The sequence below is a fragment of the Oreochromis niloticus genome, linkage group LG12 (assembly GCF_001858045.2).
Source record: "Oreochromis niloticus isolate F11D_XX linkage group LG12, O_niloticus_UMD_NMBU, whole genome shotgun sequence".
Taxonomy (NCBI): domain Eukaryota; kingdom Metazoa; phylum Chordata; class Actinopteri; order Cichliformes; family Cichlidae; genus Oreochromis; species Oreochromis niloticus.
Window position 1 is genome coordinate 13,576,244 of NC_031977.2, and position 27,243 is coordinate 13,603,486.

General features: G+C 40.6%; 1 protein-coding gene across 2 annotated transcripts; it reads right to left on the reverse strand.

Annotated features, from left to right (window-relative positions):
* Positions 1 to 935: 935 nt before the first annotated feature.
* antxr1a (ANTXR cell adhesion molecule 1a) lies at positions 936 to 26,934 on the reverse strand. Of its 2 annotated transcripts, XM_013276029.3 has the most exons (18): positions 26,386 to 26,933; positions 24,782 to 24,837; positions 23,727 to 23,798; positions 23,562 to 23,633; positions 22,935 to 23,016; positions 22,734 to 22,767; positions 21,774 to 21,853; positions 21,050 to 21,118; positions 20,451 to 20,531; positions 19,680 to 19,740; positions 18,314 to 18,412; positions 14,164 to 14,233; positions 13,978 to 14,056; positions 13,730 to 13,825; positions 12,054 to 12,095; positions 10,008 to 10,271; positions 7,786 to 7,866; positions 936 to 2,383 (listed from the first exon to the last, which is right to left on the reverse strand). In XM_013276029.3, the coding sequence occupies exons 4-18, from the start codon at positions 23,618 to 23,620 to the stop codon at positions 2,009 to 2,011; spliced, it is 1,572 nt and encodes a 523-aa protein (XP_013131483.1). In that variant the 5' UTR covers positions 23,621 to 23,633; positions 23,727 to 23,798; positions 24,782 to 24,837; positions 26,386 to 26,933; the 3' UTR covers positions 936 to 2,008. The 2 variants fall into 2 exon arrangements, with proteins under 2 accessions (XP_013131483.1, XP_003452682.2); XM_003452634.5 differs by lacking the exon at positions 24,782 to 24,837 and having other exon boundaries at positions 26,386 to 26,934.
* Positions 26,935 to 27,243: the final 309 nt, after the last annotated feature.

Here is a 27,243-nt window from a genome sequence, read left to right on the forward strand (position 1 = left end):
ACCAACAACCATTCCACATTCAAAATCACTGAAACCACCTCGCATCTTCATTCTGATGCTCTGTTTGAGCAACACCAGGTCATCTTAACCATGTCTAAATGCCTAAATGCACAGAGTTGCTGCTATGTGAATGCCTGATTAGATGTTTGTGTTAACGAGCAGTTGAACAGGTGTACCTAAAAAAAAAGTGGCCAATAAGTTTATGTGATTTACTGTAGAAACAGAGGTCAGCAACAGCAACAAAGTTTAAAATTTGCCCGAAATTCTACTTTGAAATCTGCCATTTGATTTGATTCTGTCCTCTTTGTTATTCCCAGATCATTATGATGTCATCATCCTCTGCAGGCCTTTTCATTTCTGCAGCCCATGCATGTTTCCTGAGGATTAGATTGTTTCAAATATTTTCCAAGATGGTTCTCCTATTCGTGTTGTAACATAATGCAATATATTAACATCTTGAATGAGTTTGCTGCACATGAAGTATTCTCTTCTCTGTTTTTCTGTCACAAGGAATGAGTGAGGGCCTCCTTGCAGACGTTCACGCAGTGGTAATGTCAGTAGGTAAATGAGAACAGAACAGCTGTACATTTAGTTTGGGAGGTACAGAATATTGTTTAAAGGAGCCCTGTGGATAAAAAGTGACCTGAGGGAATATCCAGCTAAACGCATTAAAGGCTTTACAGACTCTTGATGAAAGCATACACAGTAAACATGTGGATCAGTGGCTGCTTTTGCTGCCTGGAAGTAAAACAGAATGTTTTTCAAATTAGCATCTGAAGAAACGTATAAGAACACGGAGTCAGATTTTATATAGCTAAACTGCTTCCTTGCTTTTTAAAGGAATCGCACACCAGTCTGTGTTTACTGTACAGTACTGATGGGCTTGCTAACCACGACGTGATGAGAGCAAAAGCTTCATATCAGCATCCACAAAATGGCTTTCATCGTATTTTATTCTCAGAGGAATTAAACACTTTCTGCAAAAAAAGTAAAACAAGATTGTTTACTGACTCATCAATGTACAGCACACACAGGCACACATATAACTGAACACGCATATTTGCATTAATAATGTACAACTTTTTTTTGAAGCCGTAGGTGGACGAGTAAGACGATGTGCAAAGCTTTTCCCTGATTCCCAGAGTTACCTACAGCTGTAATTACAGTCATCTTGGTCAGGTCAGTTCCAGCCATAAGTCTGGTGAAGCCAAATTTACTGTTTACACCAATGAGCACGGAAAACGGGCCAGATATGGCTCACATTAGGTTTGCGAGTCAGGAGTTGAACAATGGAAGTTCAGATACATTGCATTGCTGTTTCAGTACACTTACTGTCCATGCCGTCATCACCGATGATTGTCTTTCTTTCCCCAAAATGAAAAGAGTGTGGTCTACACAAGTACAAAGTAAAAAATGAAAGCATTTACAAATGTATAAAAACAAGTACAAATGTTAAAAAAGAACAAACGATGACTCGAGCACTTTTGCATGCAAACATTCAAGAATTTAAAAAAAGGATTGTTTTCAGATGCCTCTGCATCATCCTTAATCTGCTGTATGTGGAACATTTGCAGGATGAGTCTTTTTCTTTTCTCTTATATAAAACAGGAACTTTACACTGGCATTTTTTTTTTAGTGACATGGCCATTCAGAAGACAACTGTAGAGCTGTTAGTACAAGTTGTTGATCCTCTGCTCGGTCAGAATTCATACAGTTTTCAGTCAATTGTTTTTGAGCCGGCCCGCGTGATCTCATTTATAGGGAATGTCTATGTAATTCAAGCATCCAAGCAATTGCACTGTTGGGCTAGATGTGTACAAAAGTAGACAAATAGCTGAAAACAAGTCCTCGTTCCTCCTCGTCACAAGTCTGAAAGGCTACAGCCTGCTGAGGTTGGCACCTTGTTGCACCTCACTTGTAGTTACAATCAAAGATGGCTATGTGCTGGTGGAACTCTGGATTATGTTTTTCAGTCTTGTGTGACCACCTCCTGTCTCCCACCAGACTTCTACAGGCCAGGGCGAGGCGGAGGGCGGGCAGGCGGAGGGGCTCGTCCAGGAGGGGGTCCCTGAGGAGGAGGTGGCAGTGAGCCGGTTGGGATTGCGCAGGGGGGAGGCGTGGGTGGGAGCGCTGGTGGGGCGGGTATGTGCAAGGTGGTTGGAGGAAGAGCCCGGTTGGGAGGTGGTGTGTAAGGGGGAGGGGTGGAAATGGGTGGAGGTGTTGGAGGCAGAGAAGAGAAGGGCGGCGCGCTGGGAGTCGGTGGTAGGGTGCCCTGCGGTGGAGGTGGATTCCTGCCAGCGGGGTTGTAGATGGGAGATGGGTGATTGTTGAAGTGTGGGTAGCTAGGGGGGGATTTTACACGGGTGAAGTTCATGCATCTGCCCTATAAAATAAACAGAGTTAAGATTTTGTTAGCAGAAAGTGGCAAACGTTAAATTTTTTTCCATTAATTGTTTAATCGGAGGCAAAAATTCACAATGAAAATTCAGATATTGAGTGTAAATGACAGAAAGGAAAAAATCTGGTTCACATCATAGCCTGTATATAGAAGATGGATTTAGCCTATGAGTTTGAAAAGTGAGGCTCATAAAACATTCGCCTAAACCTGCTTTCTTTTGATGATCCAACAAGGTGTGACCTCTAAGGTTGCAAAAAAAAAAAAAAAAATCTCATTGTGGTGACCCTACTGCTTACTCTGTGTATATTCACTATAAAAACTTTATTAATGAGTTTATTGTCTCAGCAACTAGCTTGAAGTCTAATACGACATTTCAGAACAATAAGATGACATTTGCATTTTTTAAGAGCCAAAGCAAAATTTCATACATTCACTACTAACTACTGCCATAAAGTACAAGTACTATATTTTAACATACTATTTGAATAATATCAACTTTTTGCAATAAATCAGGGCTAAAAAGCAGACCAGATCTGAACATCTTTTTGCAATCTGTCAGTCTACTGTTTACCTCAGCTTTCAATATGCAGAGTGAAAAACATCTACATCTATTTACTCTGGATGAGGCTGTAAAACTTTCTCAAAGTAGTCAGATATGAGTTGGTCTGTTGTTGAAGCTCACTTTTGACCAGTGACACTGACACGGAGTTGTTGAGGATATCCTGACCTTGTCTGTTGGTAAATGCTACTGTTAGCCTCTGTTAGCTGCTGTTAGTCACTAATGCCAGCTAACAGAGGCTATCTTTGAAGTAGATCTAACATTGTGTGACTCTGGCACTTAACAAATAAACTCTCATATGATGTGAGAATCAAACTGTTTATCAGAGAGAAAGTAAGATTCATGTTTGCTTCAAGGACACTCGTAGGCTTGTTGGCGGTAACCACACGCTTATAATCAGCTGCTGTTTTTGTTTAGCTAGCTCAGTATCTGGAGACAGGAGGGTCACATTTCAAATCTGCTGAAAATAAGTAATTGTTACAATATCTGGAATAAATAAGCATGTTTATGCACATTTTTATGTGTTCAGGAGATTAGCCTCGGGGTGAGGAGGAAGAGTTGTCTCTTTTCTTTTGCATTTTTGCTTGTTTGTTGAGGAGTACCCCTTCTCAGATGATAAAACATAGGTAAGAATTCACATTTTCCTCCAACACACTGTTATGAGTTCTCTTTTCCTTCATCTTTGGCATACTGCGTACACTATATATAAAATATATCCTATCACAGTACCAGACTGGAATTCAGTGAGCTCCTAAGAGTGACCTATTCTTTCACAAATGTTTGTAGAAGCAGTCTGCATGCCTAGGTGCTTGACTTTAATTCATTGATTTGGGTAGGTGCAATATATTTAGGCAAAGTAGTCCCATTACCATCTCAGCCATTGTATTCAAGAAAGTGGGGCAACACGGTAGCATCCACAAAGTGGCCCCAGCTCCTATATTTTTAATTAATTAATTCTAAGTTTAGGAGAACATTAGTACTAACTAAAAACACAAGATCCATTATACATCCATCCATCCATCCATCCTCATCCGCTTTATCCGAAGTCGGGTCGCGGGGGCAGCAGCCTAAGCAGAGAAGCCCAGACCTCCCTCTCCCCAGCCACCTCCTCCAGCTCATCCGGGGGAACACCAAGGCGTTCCCAGGCCAGCCGAGAGATATAATCTCTCCAGCGCGTCCTGGGTCTGCCCCGGGGCCTCCTCCCGGTGGGACATGCCCGGAACACCTCACCCAGGAGGCATTTTTTTTTTAATTTATCTGCTGCTCTTTTTTTTGTTTGATCAAACAATAACTTCAGAATTTGAAGGGTGAAGAACCAATGTCTCCACTTTTCTGGACTTTCTTTGACCAAACACAGCTGAATGAACTCACATTCACAAAAGCCTTTTCCTGTTGTCCGTACACAGCTACATAATGTGTCTTTTAATGTCAGCAGACCTTAAAAAAATGTGCTGTAATTCTCAGACCCAGCTTAAATTTTGAGAAACTATGCAGCGATTTCATTGGACAACTTGACCTGCCATCATTTACGCCCATTCAGAATGAAGTGAGGTCATTCAAGGGAGATATACATCATCATCATCATCATTATATTCCAGAAACAAGTTACACCCCTGGAGCAGCTGCACTCAGTCGAACCAGGAGTTGCAATAGGCTGATAAGGAATGTGTCTCTTATTTAACACTGAGGAGAAATGACTGTTGGGGGAAAAGAAATAGGCCAAATGCTGCATGCTGTACAGTTCATCTTATACTGAATATCATAGATCCTAATGTCTCTTGGGTTCCTGGACTGTATCATACTGTACCTAAATTCACAGTCAGTCACTACTGAAATATGTGATGGTTCAGTAGCCCAGTAACCTGCTGTTTTATGTCCTCTGATTTTTATTTTTGATTACGGAAAAGACCCCAGCCTTTAAGGCTCACAAAAGCGACACGTAACAGGGTTTTTCTCCAGCAGCCACTGGATCGGCTGGCTTCCTCCTCCCCGCTGCTGCACTCGTTTAGGGTGAGTTATAAAAAGGCTTTTAAAATAGAGTCCTAATTGCAATCAGAACAAGCTTTCTGCTCAGAAAGTGTTTACTGCTCAGAAAGTACAAACAAGTATTTTTCTTTTCCAGTAAGCTAATGAAAAGCTTTTATAGTGAGGAAGACACACTTCGACACTTTGTTTCTCAGTGAGCTGGGGTGCTGGTTAAAACGTCCATAAACTGCATAATGCAAAAAGTACTGTCAAGAGAATGAGCTGCCTAGTTAGATCTAAATATCCTGTATAATATTTTATGATAAGCTTGAAAGCTTATTATAAAATGCCTCTCTGGCACAAAAGAGCATCGCAGAGAGGCTGAGGCTGAAGTAAAACAGGGTGAAATCGGCTGCTCAGGCTCGTTGCATCCACAATTACAAGAAAGAAAAAAAGAACAATTATTTCTTGTTTGTTTTTTTAAAATCAGGAAACGCCTTGATTATTTTAGCAGAACAGTGCCAAACCGCATTTTGCATGTATTACAACACCATGACTGTAGAAAACAAGCCTGATTGCTAAACTGGCTCACCTACGTATCAGACCTTTTACCCACTAAAAGCATGTGGCTTGCTTCAAGACAAAAAATACAGCAAAGGAGGCTAAGAAATAGTTTAAAGTATGAATCCTGATAAGTTTGCCTTGAGATGTAACTTCCCATCCTCCTCAGCATGACCTGAGGGTCTTGCTGGACTGTCAGTGTATCTCTTTAAGGAAATGCTGCATAACTGCACCGATGAAGAAACCTGACCGTATAATAACACATCAGTCTGAAAATGCCAGAGGCTTATTCATGCCAAACAATTATATTTCTATTGTAACTGCATAAAGTATCAACATTAGGATTTTTGTATCAAATTCAGTAAAAAATGACATTACAGCTGCCAAAACATGAACTATGGACTATACTGGTGAGCTTCGCTGGGTGCAACTTACTAGTAACTGGTTGGTCTGCTGTTTGCCTTTAGAACTGCTTTAATTCTACATGGCATAGATTCAGCAAGGTGCTGGAAGCACTCTTTAGAGATTTTGGTCCATATTGCCATGACAACATCACACAGTTGCTGCAGATTAATGTGAATCTCCTGGTTCACTACATCCCAAAGATGCTCTATTAGATTGGGATCTGCTAATTGTAAAGGCCACGGAGTTTAATGAACTCATTATGATGTTTAAGAAGTCATTTTCACGTTATTTGAGGTTTGTGATGTGTCGCGTTTTCCTGCTGTCAGATGATGGGTACACTCTGGTCTACTGAAAGGCCCAAAATGCTCCAAGAAAATATCCCCGGCACTATTACACCACCAGAGCCTGAATCATTCATACAAGACGGGGTGGATTGAGGCTTTCATGATGTTTATGCAGAATTCAGTACATGCAATTTAAATGTCCCTGCAAAAACTGAGACGACGTGTGAATTGTGGCCTTAGATTCTTATTCTCAGCTTACAGGGATGGCACCTGCTGCTGCTGTGGTCTTCAGCTGCTATAAACTAAATCTGTTTTAAGATATGTGTGCTGTGCTTCCAGAGATGCTCTTCTGCATACCTTTGTTATAACGAGTGGTTAGCTGAGTTATTGTTGCCTTCCTATCAGTCTGGGAGTTCTCCTCTGACATCAACAAGGCATTTTCAACTGCTGCTCACTGGGTATTTTATTCTTTTTCAGGCAATTCTGATGGTTTTGAGTAGATCACCATGTCTGCATGCCTAAATCAGTTGCTGACTGACTGATTAGATATGTGGATTAATAAACAGCTGAACAGTTGTACAAAATGGCTGTTGAGTTTATAATATGCATATGCATAACATTACAAAAACATAGGTTTAAAAGCATGCATAACTGGTGTTAACTATAGTAACTGGGAGTAACTGGTATTCTCACTAGAAGTTTAAAATAAAAGAAAGGTGGGCTACTAATATTTCTTCCTACTCTCATCTTCAAAATTCTCCTTTATGTTTCAACACAGCTGTGTGTCACCTTATACAGCTCTGTGCAAACAATAGGAGCAGCTCCTCCCTGGAATGGCATTTAAAAGCCTGTCTTCTAGCAGCAAATCCTGTCTAGGTTGTTCAGAGTCAAATCTGAAACTAGCTCAGTGTACTTTAGAGTACACTGAGTTACAGAGAAAATTCTAGAAAATGTAAAAATGATTCTTAAGCACCCACAGTGACACAGGTGTCATCGCCCCTTTACACATTGAGGACACTTTCTGTTAATGTTTCAGAATTGACTCTCCCATAGTTTTTATGACGGTAAAAAATGGGTCTGGGCTCTTAAGGGTTAAAGGTGCCAGAAATGTCTTTTCACACTGTGAGGGTAATGGTTTTAGATCAACACTCTGACCCAGAGAAATGTGAATCATTACATAAACGCTTGCGGTGCGATTTTTAGACACATAATTCCCTTTTTTCACCACATACAGACTCTACAGTCTCTGACTTCATGTTAGCTTCCAACTGCAGCGGTCATTGCACTGTCACCCCCACTGCAGCTGGTCTTTGAGGAATTTCATTTTGTTTTTTCATAATGACTTCACCAGACGCCTTTACATTGCTGCGTACTGTAGCCAGTCTAAATCCAATCCCACCGCAACTTTTCCCATGAGTCTCGCTGTGCACACTTCATTGCTAACAGCTGGTCGATTTTCTCAACATTTTCACATACAGGAGAATCGGTCCAATTGCTAATTTTCATTTGCCAAAAGCTAATGCACAGCCAAGCCTGACGTCAGTCTGTGAAATGCAGAACGATTTACGATGCGCGCTCAGTGCATGCCAGTGCAGGGTTGGTGTTGCTCTTACCTTGTCACCTGGATGAGGTCTCATTACAGACACACGGTCGTAGCCTTTTCTTAAAAGCACCCACAATGCATCCAGTTTGCTCTGTGGAAATAGAGAAGCGACCAAAATGTTTAAGAGAATGTAAAATCCTACAAAACAATTCTGCTACCAACCCTTGTTTTCTTTTTTTTGTCTTCTTTTTCACACAAGTGACTTCAGCTGCAATTTAATGTATTGTTTAATTCATCCATTTATCTCAAAGTGACACAGTGAAATGGTTTCAGTCCACTGTAAGTTGGCTCTTCAAACTTTTCAGACGCAGCAAATACTTTGAGGATAAGAGCAGAAAAAAATGCAGCTGTTTTTCCTCACAAAAACTCCTGGCTGTGCAGCCTTTCTCCCTGGAGGTCAATCCAACAGAAGTCTGGTTTCTATTAGCAATCCCCTGCTGACTGGGAAGACTTCAGAATGACTCCTTTAACCCCACGCTGGTCCTGGAGGAATGGGGCCGTGTGCCAATTGTCACCTAAGCTTTAATACCCTAACACATCTCGGGCTATTTTCACTAAAACATCATACTCATACCAACATATCCTCAGCCAGATTAGCATGGCGTAATCTGTGGCAGATGCTGTGTTATATGTAGTATGCGCCTCAGCAGAGCTGTTAAAAACCATGATTCCCACACTTCAAATACCTTTTAAACTAATAACTCTCAAATTCTCCAGTATTTACTTGTTTTTATGTGGCTCAGTTAAAACTCGTATCCTGTTTGCTTTAAGTTGTTTAGGTAACACTTGTGAGGAATGATTTAGAACAACAGTGATAAGCTGTTCCTCAGTACTTCCATGATCACGTCTGACTCAGGACATTATAGTAAAATTCAGTTCCAAAAAAGTTCAGGTGCTGTTTAAAATGTAAACAAAAGCAGAATTCAATTCAATTCAATGATTTGCCGATCTCATGATCTCCTATCTTATTCACAGTACAACACAGAAAAAACATATTAGATGTTTAAAGTGAAGCATTTTACTATTTTTTTTTAATATTAGCTCGTTTTGAATTTGATAGCAGAAACACATCTATAAAAGAAGAAAAACGTGAAAGTGGAAAACTGTTCTGTGGTCAAACTCTTTTTGGAAAACATGCACTCCGTGTCCTTCGAACTAAAGAGGAGAGGGGCATCCAGTTTGTTAGCGTCGAGTTCAAAAGCCTGCGTCTCTGATGATATAGAGTTGCACTGGTGCCTATGGTATTAGAAACATACATTTGGAAAGGCACCAACAATGCAGAAAGGCGTATACAGGTTTTACATACACTCCCATCCAGATTAAGTGCTTTTCAGAGAAGATCTTCCATATATCACTATAATGCCAAACTGCATACATCTATTACAAAAGCATGGCTTCATAGATGAAGAGTCTGGGTTCAGAATTAGTCTGCCTGCAGACCAGATCTTTCCACCAATTGAAAACATTTGGAGCACCATGAAACGAAAAATTCAACAAAGAAGACCGAGGAGTGTTGAGCAGCTCGAATCCTATATCAGATATATGGGAAATCCTATATCATTTCCCAAACGTCCAGAAACTGGACCACATGTTCACAGACTGCTGTTAAAAGAAGAGGGGATGCTACACAGCGGTAAACATGGCGCTGTCCCAACTTATCCAAGACATTTTTTCTCAGTTTAAATATTCCACGTTTTCCATGTTCTGTCGTGAATAAAATACTGTTAGATGAGATTTTGTTTCATATTTACATTTTACACAGCATCAAAGCTTTAATTTAGAAATGTAGTCTTAGATATTGATTACTGAAAACCATCTGGAAGATACCATATTAATGACTCATTGGTTAATAATTAGTCCATTAATTATCTCCAAAGCAAGATAGCAAACCATTTATTTAAAAAAAAATTCGAAAGTGAAAGCACTAAGCAGTAACTACATATTTATTACTGATTAGTCCTTCATTACTGTTTTTGTGTTGCCTCAAGAAAGATTACATCAGGCCGAGTGGTTCCCCATTACAGTATTACTTCACCATTGCCTACTGTTTGTGTTCCCTTAGTGAAGCATCATACAGAGTTTCTCAGTAGTTCCTAATGAGTAATCATTAAATATCAGGTCTGTCCTGATTGATTTCTTACTCACTCACTAGTGACTAAGCAAGCGCTCTCTTTATTCTGAAGCAGCTGAAAGTCAAACATCTCCCAAGCATTTTCCTTCCCCCCCCCATACCTTAATGGGTGAGTACCAGTTGCGTGGCGCCAGCGGTTTCTGCATGCCATTGTTAAGAACCCGAGGGGGTGGCGGCACATACTCCTGCTCAGGCATCTTCACTTTGGCATTTTTGGCCTTCTCCAGCTTTGCTCCTTCTTCAGTGGAGCCCTTCTCACCCCAGCGAACCTCCATCCTTTTGATCCCCCCTACGCCTCTTCCTCCATAGTAGGAGGCATCGACAGTCGGCCATTTCTTCTTGGGGGCTTCAAAGTCCTCATCATCCTGCGGGGGAGCAACAGCAAATGTTTTTTAAATGTATTTGTTGTTTAACCATTTTGCCAATGTTTATCACCCCTTAGCTTGAACTAAGAGGCAGTAAACATTCAGTACTGTGCAAAAAGTCCTGGCCTACCCCTCATTTCTTTATACATTTCTAGGAAAAGGCAAAGTAGGAGCAGCAATTTATTTAAACATCTGCAAACTCACATGCATGGAGATCCAGTATATAAGGCAAAAAAAGACTTTTGACAGTTCTAACAAGCTTAAAAGACAATATTTGGTATGATATTGTTCCATTGTGTGTTTTTCTATCCAGGTACGCTTTTACTGCATTGGCACTGTGTTTGGGATCATTGTCATGATGAAAAATGAATCTGCTGCCAATTTGATGCTTTCCAGATGATATGGCACAGTGGATCAAAATCTGATGGTTGTTTTGTGTGTTCGTATTTCCATCAATTTTGACAAGATGCCCAGCACCACTGGCTGAAATGCATCACCAAACCATTGAACAGTAGATGGATCGACTGAAGGGCCAGATGCATCTCTCGGATCCTGTGTCAGGTCTTTGCTGTTTTTTTTCCCTATTTCTTGAGGACATTTCCAGTTACTGCCCATCTGCTGCAGATGTCCCCTCCTTGTCCAGTTTCCTCAAATTTTTTAAGGACACACTGCACAACATGCAGAGATATACCAAGTGTAACTCTTTCTGAATCATCTTGTTCATGAAAAATACAATTTCATGCCTGTAACACTGTATTATCTTTGGCATGTTTTATAGATTCAGCTAATGAAACAGGAATATTTCTGTGTGTTTGCCACAGGCTGTTGTAACAAAGTGCCGAAAGATACAGTTTAAAAAATGGTTCTCTGCCCATTTCCAAAGAAACCCTGGAGAACTATTGCTCAGGAAAACTTTTCAAAATTATGACAAAATATCCCCTCTTGGAAGCAAAATATAAAGAAAGAGGAGTAGCACAAGACTTTTGCACAGAACTGCTCTCTTATTTGTTACCAGGCAAACTGGAATGAATACCCCTCTCTCTCTGTCCGTCCTATCCCTGAGCTGTCATTATGTCCCCATTGCTCTAGTTTGTCTGATCAAAGGAAATGAAAAAGCCCACTAGCCAAACTTGTGATGTTTCAGCTCTTTAATACACCCTGTCTGTCTCGTATCCTACCAGGATGTCGCACAGAGCAGACCGTAATAAAAGCATTCTTTGAGGCCGTGGATGTCACTGGCATTTAAATTCAGCAGTTAAACCTAATTTTCTGTTTAATTTTGTGCAAACAGATGCAGCCCGATATGTCCCACAGCTGCAGCAGCATGTTTGAGGACTGTTAAACTGTATTGAATCGAGTCATTTGGACTTGCGGTTTGATCTTAAAACTAAATTGAAATTATGTTATTATTGAGTTTTTAAACTTCTTACTGCTGGTCCAAATGGTTATAATTTTAAAGGCATAAATTAAAGTCTTGGACACAAAAGCAGTGCTCTTACAAACAGCAGAAATGGTGTGTGTGCGTGTGTGTGTGGTGGGGTACTGTAAAAGTCAGGATTTCGTTGTTCTGAGAGGGCGTTAACTCTCGTCAAATGAATCAGAAAACAAGTGATGAAAGTCTAAAGCTGGAAAGTCAGTGACGCCGTGTGGTCATTGAGGTTTAAACTGTCACTCTAACAATTACATAAGCTAAACACTGGCAGCTGTTGAAGTCTTAAATCACAAGCACTTTTTTTCAGTCTTCACAAAGCAGATAGGAGGCGGAGATTGTGAAGCTCCTACCGAACTATCCTCCACAGCTGGCGGTGGTGGTTCGTGGATGATCTGAGGGGAAGAGGGGAAGAAAAAGCAGACTGAATGAGAGAAAAAAGATGGAGAGCATTGTTAAACATCAGGAGATGACGGAAGTCGCAGAGACATGTCTGAAAATGCTCTTTGCATGTCAGAACAATGCGCGCTTTATGCATAGTGACGTGGCTACACAAAAAAGAATGACTGAGAAATGTTTTCCCTCTTAGTCTCTACAACTTACATGAGCAAAACGCTGACCTAGAAATCTGCTATCCAGATTTTTTGCCTTGAGGTTGCTGGTTAAAGCAAGAGAAGAGTAACAAGCTCATAAATGCCACATTATGCCTTTTACTTTTATGGATAACTTTTATAGTATTTATACATTAGTTAGTATCACATAAATAGGGAAAGAAAAACAATTTATCCATCTACTTCGATGTTATGCAACTCAAAACTTGGATGAATGCACAACAATGTACACCGCTGGTATCCCCATGTAAACCTTTTCCTCACTGCATGAGCCGTCAGGATTTTTTCACAGGTGTAATAAAGACAGATTCATCTCCACTAAATGCATTTGGCAAATTAAGTCACTCTGATTCTTATTTGTGATTTTTTCCTGCACCCTTTTCCAAATCCTGGAACAAAAAGAAGAAAAAAAAGACTCCCCTTGGTAACCTAGTGTCGTTTTTTTCCCAAACACACTTGCTGCACGAAGTTCAACTTGCAAGCGAATTGACATGGACAGAAAAAGAGTGAAGGGAGAGAAAGCTGTGTTGTAAAAGCTGACATGTCTCTCTGGCAGGGCTCAGCTTTCCTGTTTCCAGCTCCAATGGAAACACTGCAGTGCATTTTGAAGAGACACCATGCACTTGACGATTTGAAAGGAGACGTACGGATTTGTACAGAGGGCATGTGGTAGCAAGTGAGTTTGCTGAAATACCGTGATGCTAAATAATCCCACAAACATGTTTTTTGGAAAGCATTTCCTCATTTCACTGAGTCCTGAGCAGATGGCTTTCACAGAAATACTTTTTTTTTACTTGGAATCAGTTATCCCTCTACTTAAAAACTTCATAGTGACAAAGATATCAACCAAAACATTCAGGCTATAGAGGCTTTTGTTTCCACACCACTGGCAGCAAATCAAGTAAAGCCATTGATGGTGGAAAAATCTGTTACAAGTTACATCTCTTTAAGTGAATATACTGACTTGGAGGTCACCTGCAGTAACCTCTGGAAACACAAACAATTTTAGGAGCGGCATAATTGCTTAAACGCATGTTCACCTGATGGCCTTGACTGTTTACTGGTTGTGGACTAACTTCAGCAACAAAGATCTCTCAGGAACAGAGTGTTTTATAAAGTCCAGTAAAAGTAAGGAAAATTGAGTGCTTTTTGAACCTTTGAATTAATTAAAAATAAATGAATCTGCAAATATTAGTTTTCATTTGTATCACATTTGCTACGTCCATCTTAGGAATACTGACACACAGACTCCAGGCTTCACTATATTGTCTGTGGTATCAATTAGGACATAAATGGCTCAGCTACAGCCCCCATACTCTTTGTAGCCATGTAAAATGTAAGAAGGAGCAGACTGAGAGCAATCTGTAAAGCAGCACGAGTGCATGTTTTTGTTGCGTTTTTTGCTTCAGAGAACTGACCACAGTGCAGCACAGAGGCCAGAACCACCAGAGGAGAGCCAAGACCAGGAGCAGCATCAGGATGAGCAGAGCTACGGCCAGGATGGTCCCATCAGACTGTAAAAGAGACAGACACGTCAGCATAGGCTGTCTGAACACGAAGAGCGCTGGATGTGAACAGCTTTTGTAAACTGGTCTCTACCTCCACACTCTGTGCTGCTCCAAGCCCCTGCTAAAGACCAAAAGCCCCTATATCTTATTGTACTCACACAGCTCACGGTGGTAATTGTGACCGAGCTAGAGATGAAACTGAGACCCTCGTTCATGCTGACATAAAGATTTGCTGCCCTGGCAAAGAAAAAGAAAAATATCTCAGCCCCGTTTTAACCTTGAAAAGCAGAGCAGAGGGTTTCATTTGAAACCTCACATTTATTTAAGTAAATTATACGACTTACATCCCCTCCTCTTCAAGCACCGGGGCAGGGCAGAGAAGATATGTATCTTCCACAACCAATGGCTTCACCACTAGAGAAGCAGAGGGGGAAAGGGTCATGAAAAACAGCAAAAGCATGAGCCAAACCTTCCTGACTGGAATTGTGAGCTGTGTTCAAGGACACATACAGGTCCTGAAACAGGTTTTCACCTTCAAATCACCATTTATTATGACATCATTTTGCCAGATTGCATGAAAATCAGTTTATTTACTGATTAGACATGACTTCAATTTAATTCAACAAATATTTGACAACAAGAGCGGAAACCATGCATTTGTTAACAGAAGTCGAATGATGTCACATCTTTCACTGTAACTCGATTGACAAACAATCAGAGAGGACTGCATCTGCAAAACAAGCACTTTGTTGTTTTCCCATCTGAAGGCATCTGGACCCCGCTCAGGAATGCCAATACAAACAATTTCACCACACTTTTTGTTTTTCTGGCAAAATGTAGGTCTTCTCCTCATCCAGCTGGCTGTCCAGAAAAGCGGCTCCAACAAGCATCATCGCGCAAGCCTGTCTGCTTATCCTGGCAAGGCGAGCGCATACCCCAGAACTGAGGAAATCAACACAAGCGGCTGCTCTTCTCTAAAAAAAACACAATGGAGGCGGGGGAGGAAGAGAGGGGAGAGAGGGAGGCAGCAAGGCCAAAACAGCTCCACGCCGCCACAAACTGGGACAGATGTCAGAGTTCAACTCTGCACCCACCTTGCACTCAGAGTGGCCTTACAGCGTGAAAGCAAATTGCAAACTTTGTCCAGCTCAGAGCTGATGAAACACGATTTGCTGCAGTTACAGATTTCCACAATTTAAATCCGTGGTGGATAAAAAGATTCTGGCAGGCATTCGAGGTCGGTGTCATGATGGTTTATAAGACTGTTTACTCCCCAAGCTCAGAGAGAGGTCGTGTTTAACTGGGAGGTGAAGACAGATGACTGAAGTTCATCTTCAACCACTTAATTATTTGGAGTTATTGCTTAAGATTATGGCTGATTTTTGAGAGGTTAGTCATTCTCTGTACCATACTATAAACTCGGTGACACTGGTTAAATACAGCTGAGTTCTGAAGAATCTTACAGTTGCAAAAGCAAAAAAGTACAGATGCTTACTTATGCTTTTTTCCCAGCCTGCACTGTGAGAGTTCTTAGGAAAGCATTGTGTAAAGCACAACCATTTGTGTCTAATTGGCTTAGTCAGATTGCCTGTGTCTGTGATTGTGACCGTAGATGAAGATCATACGTCACAGGGTTCTGTTCAGCTTGGGGAAAAATCCTCTTCTTGCCAGGAATAAGATGCTTATACTTCTAAACCAGGAGGTGGCTAGATTGGCTTAGCTTAAAGATGGCAAACCAGAGGAAACAAGTAAACTGACACTGCTCACAGGTAACAAAAATCTTCTGACCTCTTATTAACAAAAGCCACGGTCCTGATAATATTAGTGGCCGCCTATTTAAATCTTGTGCTAGAGAACTCAGTCTTATATTTCAGGTTATTTTTAATAAATCCTTGCAAACGCAACATGTGCCCTCTCTTTGTAAAGAAGCTGTCGTTGTTCCTGTCCTTAAATCTAGTCGCCTAAAAGTTCTGACTGACTTCAGGCCTGTTGCCCTCACCTCAGTCGTGATGAACGTCTTTAAAAAACTTATCAGGAATATGATTATAAAAGAGACTGGACATGAGCTGGACCTAATCAAGTTTGCATATAGAGGACTGAGAATGCACCATGACTCTACTTAATCTAATTTCTAAACATGTAGAGAGTAAAGGGACTTTTCTAAGACTTCTGTTTACCGATTTCTCCTCTGCTTTTAATAAAATACAGCCACATATTTCAATCTAAAGACTTTAAGAACAGTTTGGATTCGGGAAAAACCTGGTGGATTAAATTTTAGACTTTTTAACTGACAGGTCACAAAGAGTGAGAATAAATGGGGTTCTGTCTGACCCACTGTTCTCCTCTACAGGTTCTCCCCAAGAGCGTGTGTTATCGCCCTTATTATTCAATCTCTGTACAAACGTGTCAGAGCAGATATGAAAACAGGGCCATCATTAAATACACAGATGACTCTGTTATTGTCACCTTACTTAAAGAGGGTGAAACTACTCACAGTCCAGTTATTGATGACTTTGTTCAGAAGTGTGAGGAGTCTTGACTCCAACTGAACATATCTAAAACAGAAGATATGGTTCTTGATTTTAGGAAACAACAAAATGGGCATGGAGTCACTTTAATTAAAGGGTCACCAGCGCCTTTAGTGCCTTAGGAAACTTGCTCATTTCCACATTGACCGAACAATTTTCACTTTGTTTTATCATTCTTTTATTGAGTCTGTTGTATCTTTTTGTTTGGTGGCATGGTTCGGTTAGACCTCTGTCACAGAGAAAAGCTCACTGAATCAGATAGTGAGACAGTCCAGTCATCTAATAGGTGAGTCATGGCCCTGTCTAGCTTCCCTGTACTCTAAACAGCTACAGAGGAATGGCTTTATAAATCCTTAATAATGGCTCCCATCATTTATGGGGTGAATTTCAGCTTCTTTCCTCTGGATGGAGGTTTCTAGTCCCAAAGTTTAGGTCAAAGAGTTATAAAAACAGCTTTGTCCCTGCTGCCGGCACTGAACTCAATAAGAACTGTTTTATTTGATTCATCCTAATCTTATTTATAATGGGGTTTTTTATCACTTGTCTAATTATCAAATATGTGTTTGTCGGGTTTAATGTGTCTGTGTGTTTTGTGAGGGGATGCCAAATGCAATAATTTTTTCTGTACAGCAGAATTACCTACGGGTATAAATAAAGTAACCTTGAACCTTAATGTCTTATATTATATCAACGGTGTGACATAAACCACATTTATTCAGTGTCATACTATTTGTATGGCTCAAACTATCATCTTTAAAAGTGCTGTTAAGTGAATTTGGTCACATGTCGACAGGGCCAGGTTAGCCGCAGCTTCATGTTTATCAAACAGACACGGGACTTGTGTGGATCGTTTCATCTAACCGTGTTAATTTCTTCTAGTCTCTTCTTTCACCCTTCCCACAATTGTCCAGTACAACATCTGTCACAAAAGCAATGAATAGCTCAGGACAGGAGCTGCCAAATCCCTGCACGCCTGGCTATACTTGCTGCTACTTTTTCCTGGGGATAAAAACCCAAACATGGATTCATCTGCTTAACACATGTAGTTGCATGTTGTTGCTTTCCTTTTATACACTTTTCCATACTTGCAAAGTAAGCAGAGGGCTGAGAGCAGGAATCAGCGGCAGCACTTATTTTTCAAGAAACAGTTTTCTTTACAGGCAATGATACATGTGTCTCTCTGAAAGCTAACTGTGACAATATTATTTTTCATTTAAAGCTTACTGCTGATGTAAAGTAAACAAAGTCCAGAAGTCTGTGTGCAAAGGTTCTAGAGGAGTGAATGAATGTGGAGGAGGCTCCACGTATAATGGGATTTACACGAGGAGATAATTTTGCTCAAATTACAGGACGTTGGATAATATCATGGCAAAAACAACTAGGATTCAAATCCAAGCAGCAGAAAATCATCTCAGTGAATTTGTAGATTTATACAGTAAAAACAACGAAATAACGGTCATGGTGGTCTTGCTTCCGCGGAGCACACATTTCAGTTCTATGTAAATGCTGGTTAATGTCCTGCTTTGTAATTAGACTGTCACCTCATGCAACTGCAGTGGCATGTGAAGTAGGAAGCCTTACTGTAAGCCACTTTAAAGATATTTAACCCCCTTTCCTTTGTGTGTGGTACCGGGATTCCTTAATCTCCTGTTTTAATTTTTACCTTTTTTTCCAGACTGTAAAATTACACCATGTGTTTAAAAAAATGCATAAATAAAACCTGGCTGCTCGTTTGATCACAGAGGACTCCAGCTGTGTGGCTCACATAGTGTTTGTCTTTTGGGAAAATCAGGCCGGTGTAATTTAGGTGAATTTCACAACGTCTCACACACTCATCTGTGTTTTCCAGCGGTCTTTGTCATAATTTAACAACATGATAAGATATGATGTTATATGGCAATAAAATAGCTCATGCAGTGAATAAGGGGTAACACCCTTTAAGGATGATAAGCAATGCTTCACTTACTCTTAGTTAGGGTGTCGTTGATTCGAAAGCTGCACAGCACTTTGTCAACATTTCGGGCGTGAAGGAATCCACTTCCTCTCACCACCACTTGGAAGGATTCTGACAAGGCGAAGAGAAACACATTATGTCACCTCATCTATAAAATATTATTGAAAATAAATGAAGTTATTTCCTCTTCTTTGGTCCAAAGTAATCCCAAGCAGCAGTTTACTCATGTTGAGCATGAATGTCGTGGAAATTTCTTTCAGCAGTTCTTTTTCCAGTGGGAAATTAGTTTAAAACAAGAACTGGGTGTGCAAGTTGGATTTTCAGTAATCCACACAGGGTCAAGTGTGGATTCCCCTCAGATGAGAGGAAAATGGTGTTCAGGAAGATCCAAGAGTTCCATGAACTGGAAACTACACGACAAAAACCTTCTTCACTATCCCAGTAAAGTGAGTTTCACATCGCCAATAGATTGAGAGGGTGCTGACCAAGAAAGGAGCCCCTGCTCCAAAATGAACACATTCAAGATATTTGCAGTTGCTCAAAAGCCAAATGACTACAGGAGAAACATTTTATTGTCAGATGAGACAAAGATTGAGCTTTTTGGAATGTTTGGAGTTGTAAACGTGAGACTTTCAAGACAACTAAAACAGCTGTCAAGCATGGCAGTGGTAGCATCACGCTCTGGGGCTGTTTGCTGCCAGTGGTATTGATGAACAAAATAGATGGTAAAATGAAGGAGGACTACCTCCAAAATTCTTTGACACATTTTTTTTCCAATAGGACAATGATCCCAAACAAATATCCCTAACATGAAGCTTCTTGAATGTCCTTCCCCAAGTTCTGACGTCAACCCGATTGAAAATTTATGAACCAGGTCTGTGCCAGGAAACCAACAGATTTAAATGAAATCTACCAAGTCTGCCAAGAAGAGTAGTAAAATATCCAGCCAGAATTATTCCAGAAACTCATTGATGGCTACCAAAAGTGTCTTGCCGGATACAGTTTGGGACATTTAATCAAATATTAGTGTTGGCGTATGTAAATGAGCGTTTATGGATATTTGTGACCCTGAAAAAAATCAAACACCCAATTCTTGTTTTGGTTTTTGGTTTTTTTTAATTCATTAAAGATGTATGCTGTACAATTATTACACTCTGGAAAAAGAAGACTTCATTAAAAGCTCTCAACTGATTGATTTCGATTCATGATATTCATGCCCATGATGACTATTTGAAAGCTTCTGATACAAATATACCATCCTGGCAAGTAAATGAACTCTAGGAAAAGACTTGTCAGCATACTCAAATTCATTCACCATCGAAAAATCCTAATATTATAATGAGTGACCTGAGGAAGGTGAACTAGAGTAAAGTTTTACCTCCTGCACAGATACTGGATGGTTCTGCTGCCAGGATCTCGATGCAGGACTTCTTCAGGATCTGAGGGACACATCGAGATAAGCACTGTGGTTTTCCTGTTGTCCATCTTTCTCTCGTGGTCATCTATTTCTTTCCACTTTGAATGGCCAGTTTGAGCCAAGTCCACCATTAAGTCCTTCTTAAATAAACGTTTGCTCCCATTTACATCCTGCAGATGTACAGTATTGTATATTTGTTGCTCTCCAGGAACATACCCTCTGTAACCCTTAAGATCAAGAGGACGATTCATGACCAACTGCCCCTTTCACATGAGTGAGAAGCAGCCGCTTTCAACTTGCCATTAATCTGCTCCAGATGTCATTCAGCTGTCTGGCCCTTATCTCTGCTCAACAAATCCCATATCCCAGTGACGACAGCACATTCACAGCAAACTGATTCAAATTTTTCATCCTAGCATTCAAGTGGAAAACAGTGAGGTCAATCTTAAGAGATACAGAACATACTTTGTGTTTATCAGTCACACTGATCAAAAGAAGGAAAGTCACAGCAGGTTTTCCTGGAATTCTGTCTCTGTCCAGGAGGACTAGTTTCCTGATATTTGATCAACATGTTTATGGATTAAAGGGGAGGTCAAGGGAGAGATTATATAAAGCCTATTAAAGCAATAAGATCTCAGTTGTCTTTTCCTGTGTCTGAAAGTCCTGATCATAACACGTCACACGGATGCCGAGCGTCTGTCTGATGTTAACATGTAGAACTGAAATGCTTACTGAATCGATGACTCCTTGCAGAGCCTCAAATCCATCATTTACAGGGAAGACGTGGTCTTTACTGTCAGCAATCTTTGCCAGCTAGAGAGAAAACAAATTACTGTGATCAAAAAAGACAAGTGGCACACTTGTTCATCCAAGATTTCTATTCAGACATTGTCCAGTGGCATAACAAAATTACACAACTTCCTTTCTTTAGAGCTCAAAATAAAACAGCTTGAACAACAAACAAAGGAGGCGGGGGGGGGGGAGTTCTCTTCACTTGGCATGTTGCAGTGGTTAGGAAACCAAGCCTTTGGATAAAGCTGCATAAGTTAAAACATATTTCATGTCTTTGCTGGAGTACTTAACTCACTTGAATATATTTGCTTCAGCTGTCCACGAACAGAGACAGAGACACAGGGTTTAAATTACGTCCAGTTATGACTTTATGTAATGTCAAGCACTTAACTCTTTAAAAACACTAGTTTCAGGATTTTCAAAATAAGGTTTGGATTTCCAGAGCTTAAATTTTTACAGCAGTGCTATCCGTTTCTCTCTCAAGTTCAGGTGCCATAAGCCAGTAAGGTTCAGACTGAAACTTAAAAGCATACACACACCTGTGTCTCATTGAAGTCCTTCACCCCCACGCAGTAAACCGTGGCACCCAGACTTCGGGAGCGGTTGGCCTGTCAAGTACACACACAGATTTACAGCAAAAACAGGAAGACCTGGCTTCAATTACACCTCTGCATTTCACAACACCATCCACAACAAACCCAAAAAAGGCTTGTTTTTATCTAGCCTTGGAAAAAGTCTTTAAAAGAAACCAGGCACCACCATAGTTCCACTTAATAGTATTAATCACACATGATGTAACATTCGAAACGTCCCCCAGATGCCAAAAAAACAGACAGAACACATAAGTCAAATTTCCAGTTAATGGTTAATGTGTTTTTGGTGTTGACACCGAGAAACAACCTAAGACCTCCCACAGCTTCCAGCAGGAACATTTCCAGGAACACCATCCCCACTTCATCCCCAATGTCAACATGTGTCTGAAGCAACTGATTAAAGCCTGTGGCTTTCACACGCCTTCACCTGCAAAGTCTGAATGATCAGAGGAGCAGCTGAATTATTAGAGGCCAGAGCAGATGCGAAGAGAATGACTGAGCTCTGATGTATGAATCCGGGGAAGGCTCTAACCCCACTGTCTGACTAAAAGATGAGGCTCAAAGTGATGATGTACAGTATGGCAGTGTTTGATCTGGCCCCACATATGTTTAATCGTTTACGTATTTCACCTAGTTTTGAAACACGTGTGACCTATTTTTTTCCTCTCACCTCCCTCTCGGCATAGAAGAAAAGATCTTCGTGTAACTCTCCGTCCGTCAGAGCTATGATAACACTGGCGGTGCGATAACCTGTGAGCAAAAAGAATACAGTCACCCCTGCTGCAGTTTTACTGGCCTAGCAGATGAAATACTCTAGCTAAATACTTCAGATATCCAAAGTAACATGATATTTGGCATCCTCCATATATAATTCCCTATATGCCTGTATGTTGTATCATTAACATGGCCCTACTCTACATCCCCACAAAGTTTGATCAGAATTCATGCTAAAATTTCCAAGCTATTGTATTTGCAGGCAGAATGACACAAACGCACGCACGCGCTACCAAAACATAGCCCACCTTGACCGAGCTAACAGAACACTATTTGTAGTTACATGATCTAAACCTTAATTGTAAACCTGTAATTGCATATCTTATTCAGTCTAAATCAAATCACATGCATCTAAAGGCCTCCAAAAGATGACCTCAAGTCAACAAGCAAATGTAAACCATAACTAAAGCCACGACATTTGGCTCTTTCTGACGTGTGCATAAATTTCAAAGGCTTACACTGAAGGTTACCTCTTCCCCTGAGCTCTTAGCAATAATTGTGTTCTTCTTTGTCAAGTTGTTTATTGTGACTAGTCTATAGGCCTGGACCAGTAACAGCATCATTAAAACACACACACACACACACACACACACACACACACACACACACACACACACACACACACACACACAAGGACAAAAAAGGCAATTTCATGCAGGAGCATTACGTAACAGTGTTTTTTTGCTCAGACTCTAATTATCTTGTGACCCCTTTGACCTCCTGTCCCTAAAGTCAGTAACACCCATTTGAGTTCAGTAAAGCACAGAAACAGGCAAAACTTTCATACATTCTCAGGTTTTGGTAAAAATTACACTTGAAAAATCTGCAGCGCACTATAAGGAGGAGTAAAACACACCTTCTATGTTTCCGTGGTATATCTGCTCACTGGCCTGCGAACAATAAAAGAAAAGATCAATTAAACATGCATAAGCCCAGTAGCATGCAAGGAATGAAGGAACTCCTTGCGTCTCTAACATTTCAGTCATCTAGGGCTCTGAACTACGCGGTGACTGTGCTGCAGCTGAAGCAGGAGGTGCCAGCTTGAAGGTCCACTCACCCTCATGATGCCCAGATGCATGAAAGTGTCTCCTCCTGGTCGGACCAACTCAAGCTCGTCCAGTCCTTTGCGAATGCGTTCCCTGAGCAGACATGCAGAAGACAAGGGAATATCTAATCTAACTGAAATATTTATTTTGTCAGATTCATTTCTGAACATGGTTTTGCATAAAAACCAGATACTTTAAGGCGTGGCGACAGGATAATAGCTTCCATAAGGGCAGCATTTTGAGAAAATGCAAGCAATGTGTAACAGATGAATAAACTGAAACGCTATTGGTGTGTGTTGGCCTGAGACACTTTTGCACAGACAGACAGGAAATGAGCCTTTTGTAGAGTAAGATCTACAGGAAGCACTGAAACATTAAAAGATTGGATACATAAACTGTCCACATCGTGTCAAACACCACATGATTAAGTGTTTGTGCAGATTGGCGACACTCTGCAGAGCAAAGGAAAGTATCTGTCTGGAATCTCTTCTTGGTCATAAAAATCATAAGCGCATAACTGTATGTGACCTCAGTCCAGATCTGGTATTATGCTCATTCCTTTCAGCTGGATGGCAGAAAATTAAAGGATTGGGACCAGGTTTTGTTTTTTGTTTTTGTGGAGGAGGGGTTGCACCCACCTGTCCTCTGTGAGCCTCATTAAGATCCGTCCCTCAGTGGAGAACACAATGAAGGACATCCGCAACTGTGGGCTGGAGAAAAGACAGGAGAAAACATTCATCTGTCATCATTTCTTGTTACAAACCTTCCCACAGACTCTTATTACAACACTTTTATTTCTTTACCTTATGAACTTCTGAGCTAAATTTTCAACAAAGTGATAGATTTCAGTCCAGTGATGCTGCACGCTCCCAGATCTGAGAAGAAAAAGATCAAATTAATACAATGATGTGTTATTTAAAACCACAGCTGTGCATCTAAACTACATGACCTCTCCTCTGGCAGTAGCCCAAGGCATTAATTTAAAAAAAAAACCCTAGCACTTTCAGACAGGTGCCTGAAAAAGACCCCAAAGCACCTGAAATTATACCACCATGTCTTTTTGGTCTTTTGTATGTTGTTTTGTCTCCATAAAAAATGAACTTTATGTCTGTTTTAATCTTTGTATGTCACTGTGAAATACGGTTCGTGGTTTCTCTTCTGTTGTTTGTGTCTCTTTCGGGTAGCTGTGGTCATGTTTTTGAAGCTGTGCATCTGTTTGTAGTTGTGTCTCTTTCTGTAGCCACCGCCCCTGACATTGGGGGGCCTTGTGTCTGTGCCCAGGGGGGAAGGAGTGCTTACAAAGAAAACAGCTGACTTGAAAGAGCCTGCAGAATAAATGCTTTGGAGAGCATGGTGAATTTACTCTATGAAGTAGTAATGATCTTTGAATTTCTAAACTCCTCTTTGTGCACCTGTAATTACTTTAGTCTTACAGTCATCAAAATACACTCACGATAAGGCTTCGTTAACCCTGCTGCGTAATAACAGCCGATCAGTGTTTCTGTTAATCATCTTGAAGTTTCTTCTCTCTTTACTGTCACATTTTTTTACTTAATGTTTTTCTTGATTGCATAGCAAATGCCACAGCAAAGTTAGCCAAATCCCACTCTGTTTTTTGTCAGGAAATAAAAATCAGGAGATCGAGGAGGGATTAAAGGATTTAGCAGAGAAGCTGTTCAGTATAGTTATCTCAGTATTCAATTATCTGTATCAATATCAGTACACAGCTACAGTTTTTTTGGCTGATAACGCCGACATTTTGTGAGCCTAGATGTCTTTTGAATGTGTCACTGCTGATTTTTATCACGGCTTTCAATGAAATTGTGTTTTCATAACACACGTATTTTTCCATTGTTACCATGACACAAGTCCCAGCACAAACATCTGAGCCAACAGGCTGAAACACTGGAACATCTGGACCAAGTGGAGAAAGGCAGTGCAGACATGGGGAAAAGAGAGAAGAGGAGAAGAGAGATCAGGCAGATACTGTGAGAAGACAGTGAGGGCAGGTGGAGGACATCGCAGCTAAGAGGCAAAGTGAAGTCCCACCTGGAGAGGAGACAGAAAATTAAAGGAACAGCTAATGCCCGACAACAAATGCTGCCAGGGCGCACCTGTAAACCTGTGTCTTTGAAACATGGCTAATGCAAACAGTTGCTCACTCCTGCATAAGTGCCAGATTTTTCCTCTAAGAAATAGCAGCGTGTGCCTGGACTTGGCTCTGAGAAGTACTGTAGGACAACTGGAAAATCTCTCTCTGCCTCTGGATGTAGAGACTCTCTAAACAATGGAGCTAAAGAAAAATCCACCAATTAAAACCTCCAAATAAAAAAAGATTGGTTTAATGAGTTGGATCTTTTTTTTCTTGGCCTAGTTGGCCAAGGAGTTTGGCATGTGATATTATAATAAAAACAAGTCGTTTGAAACCAGGATTTAAAAACACAAATGTCAGAAGGTAAGTACTCTGCTAAAGTCCAAAGGCAACTCCCCGAGCAATTTAAGCATCCGTTCCAGAGAGGCTATGAGCTGATTTACCTTAAATGTTATTAGTTATTTACCCTAAAAGGATTAGTTGGGAAAATTCTAAATTTGCAGAGCATCAAAGTTCAGGTTTAACTTATCAATGCATCATGTGCTGCCTGCAGAAACCTGCAAAATGAAAAGAGTCCACGTCATGCCCCCTCCAAAAAACTGTCAAATGTAATTGTGATAGATTATTGTGGGAGGTTTGTGCCACTTTGCAGAGTTGTACAGCTGTCTTTGCTGCACTGCTGAATGAAAAACAAAGATAACTCAAACTGAACTTAGATAAACAGGGAAATGGTTTCTAAATCATGACTTGTGTCCAAATCACTTCTCATTATGACTCCCTAAGATACACAGAATTTGAAAATCTGAGAATATGAAGAAACTTAATTATCCAGAAAAGCTTTTCACTTGCTAGTGAGGTATGCATGTACACCAAACACAGCACTGTAACTGCAGCTGACAGTTAAATGGAGCAATAATCACACCAATAATCTTTACCCTCCGTAGACATGCAGCCACACTGAAGTGTAGATTAAGATGTAATGAAAACATTGCATCACTAACCCATTTTCCTGCATTGCATGACACCAGACTCATAATGATACCAAATGAGGTGATGACATCATAAAAACACTTGGCAAAACCATGATTTTATTGCTATAGGGGGCACAAAAACCACAATTCTTTTATGCATAAAGTAAATGTGCATTTTAAACTTTGTGCATAAGTATGATTTCATAACAATGCATAAAATGTTTAGCTAGAGAACTTTCTCAAGTTTTCAGGATGGAAAGAATCCTTACTGGAGGTAGAAACAAAGCCAGACACCAAATTGTTTCGACAACAAAAGCTTCTTCCTCGATTTTTTTTTTAAATCATGAACTGCTTTCAGTTATCAATAGAAAATCAGGTATTGTAAGTCAGTTCACTCACTTATCCAAAACAAAGTAGAGATCAAAGCCTCCAAAGCACGAGGATGACTGAGGCTGCCTCCTGTCCTGATTCGGTCCAGCATTACCAGCAGTAAGAACGACCAGCGCAGTCCCAAACACCACTGGCAACCAGGAGCTTCTCTTCCAGCACAAAGGCATTATTCCAGAAAAAAACAAAAACAAAAGTCTCATAAAGATCAGATGATGAAGGAAACCAGCATCAGTTGTTTTCAAAGTTTTAATCCTCCCTGCAGAAACTTCTTTCGGTCCTGCACAGATCCTTGAAGCATAAAAAGCAATGATCCAATGGAGAGCAACGAGCTTAACTCAGAGGGTGAAGAGGAGGAGAGAGACAAAGCACGAGTGCTGTGGAGCTCACTGTTGTTGGGACCCTCTCATCAGTGGTTTCAACACAGTATTATGTAGAGATGAGAAGAGCCCCATGCACCCTCCCACTGATATTTGCTGTTTTTGTAAAGGGCAAGGCCATCCAGCAGAAAGATCCACAAACCCTAGAAGTCTAACTCTTTTCATCTCTCTCTCTCTCTCTCTCTCTCTCTCTCTCTCCCTCTCTCTTCCTTTCCAGAATATGATGTGAAGAACACAATACAGAGCAAATACTGGAGTCTGCTGCCCTATCACACCATCTAGTGGTGATCAGTGACTGCCTTTATATAATTCACCCTCTATAAAGGGACCACAAATATTGTGGAATCAATTCCTAGTGTGTAATTCCTTGTGTGCTGGAACGTATTACACACGAAAACCAGGAGCTGCAGAAACCCAATAATGCTGAAGACACATGCAAAGAATTTATCTTGGTTTCATGATGCAAAGAGAAAGTTACAGTCACATGTGA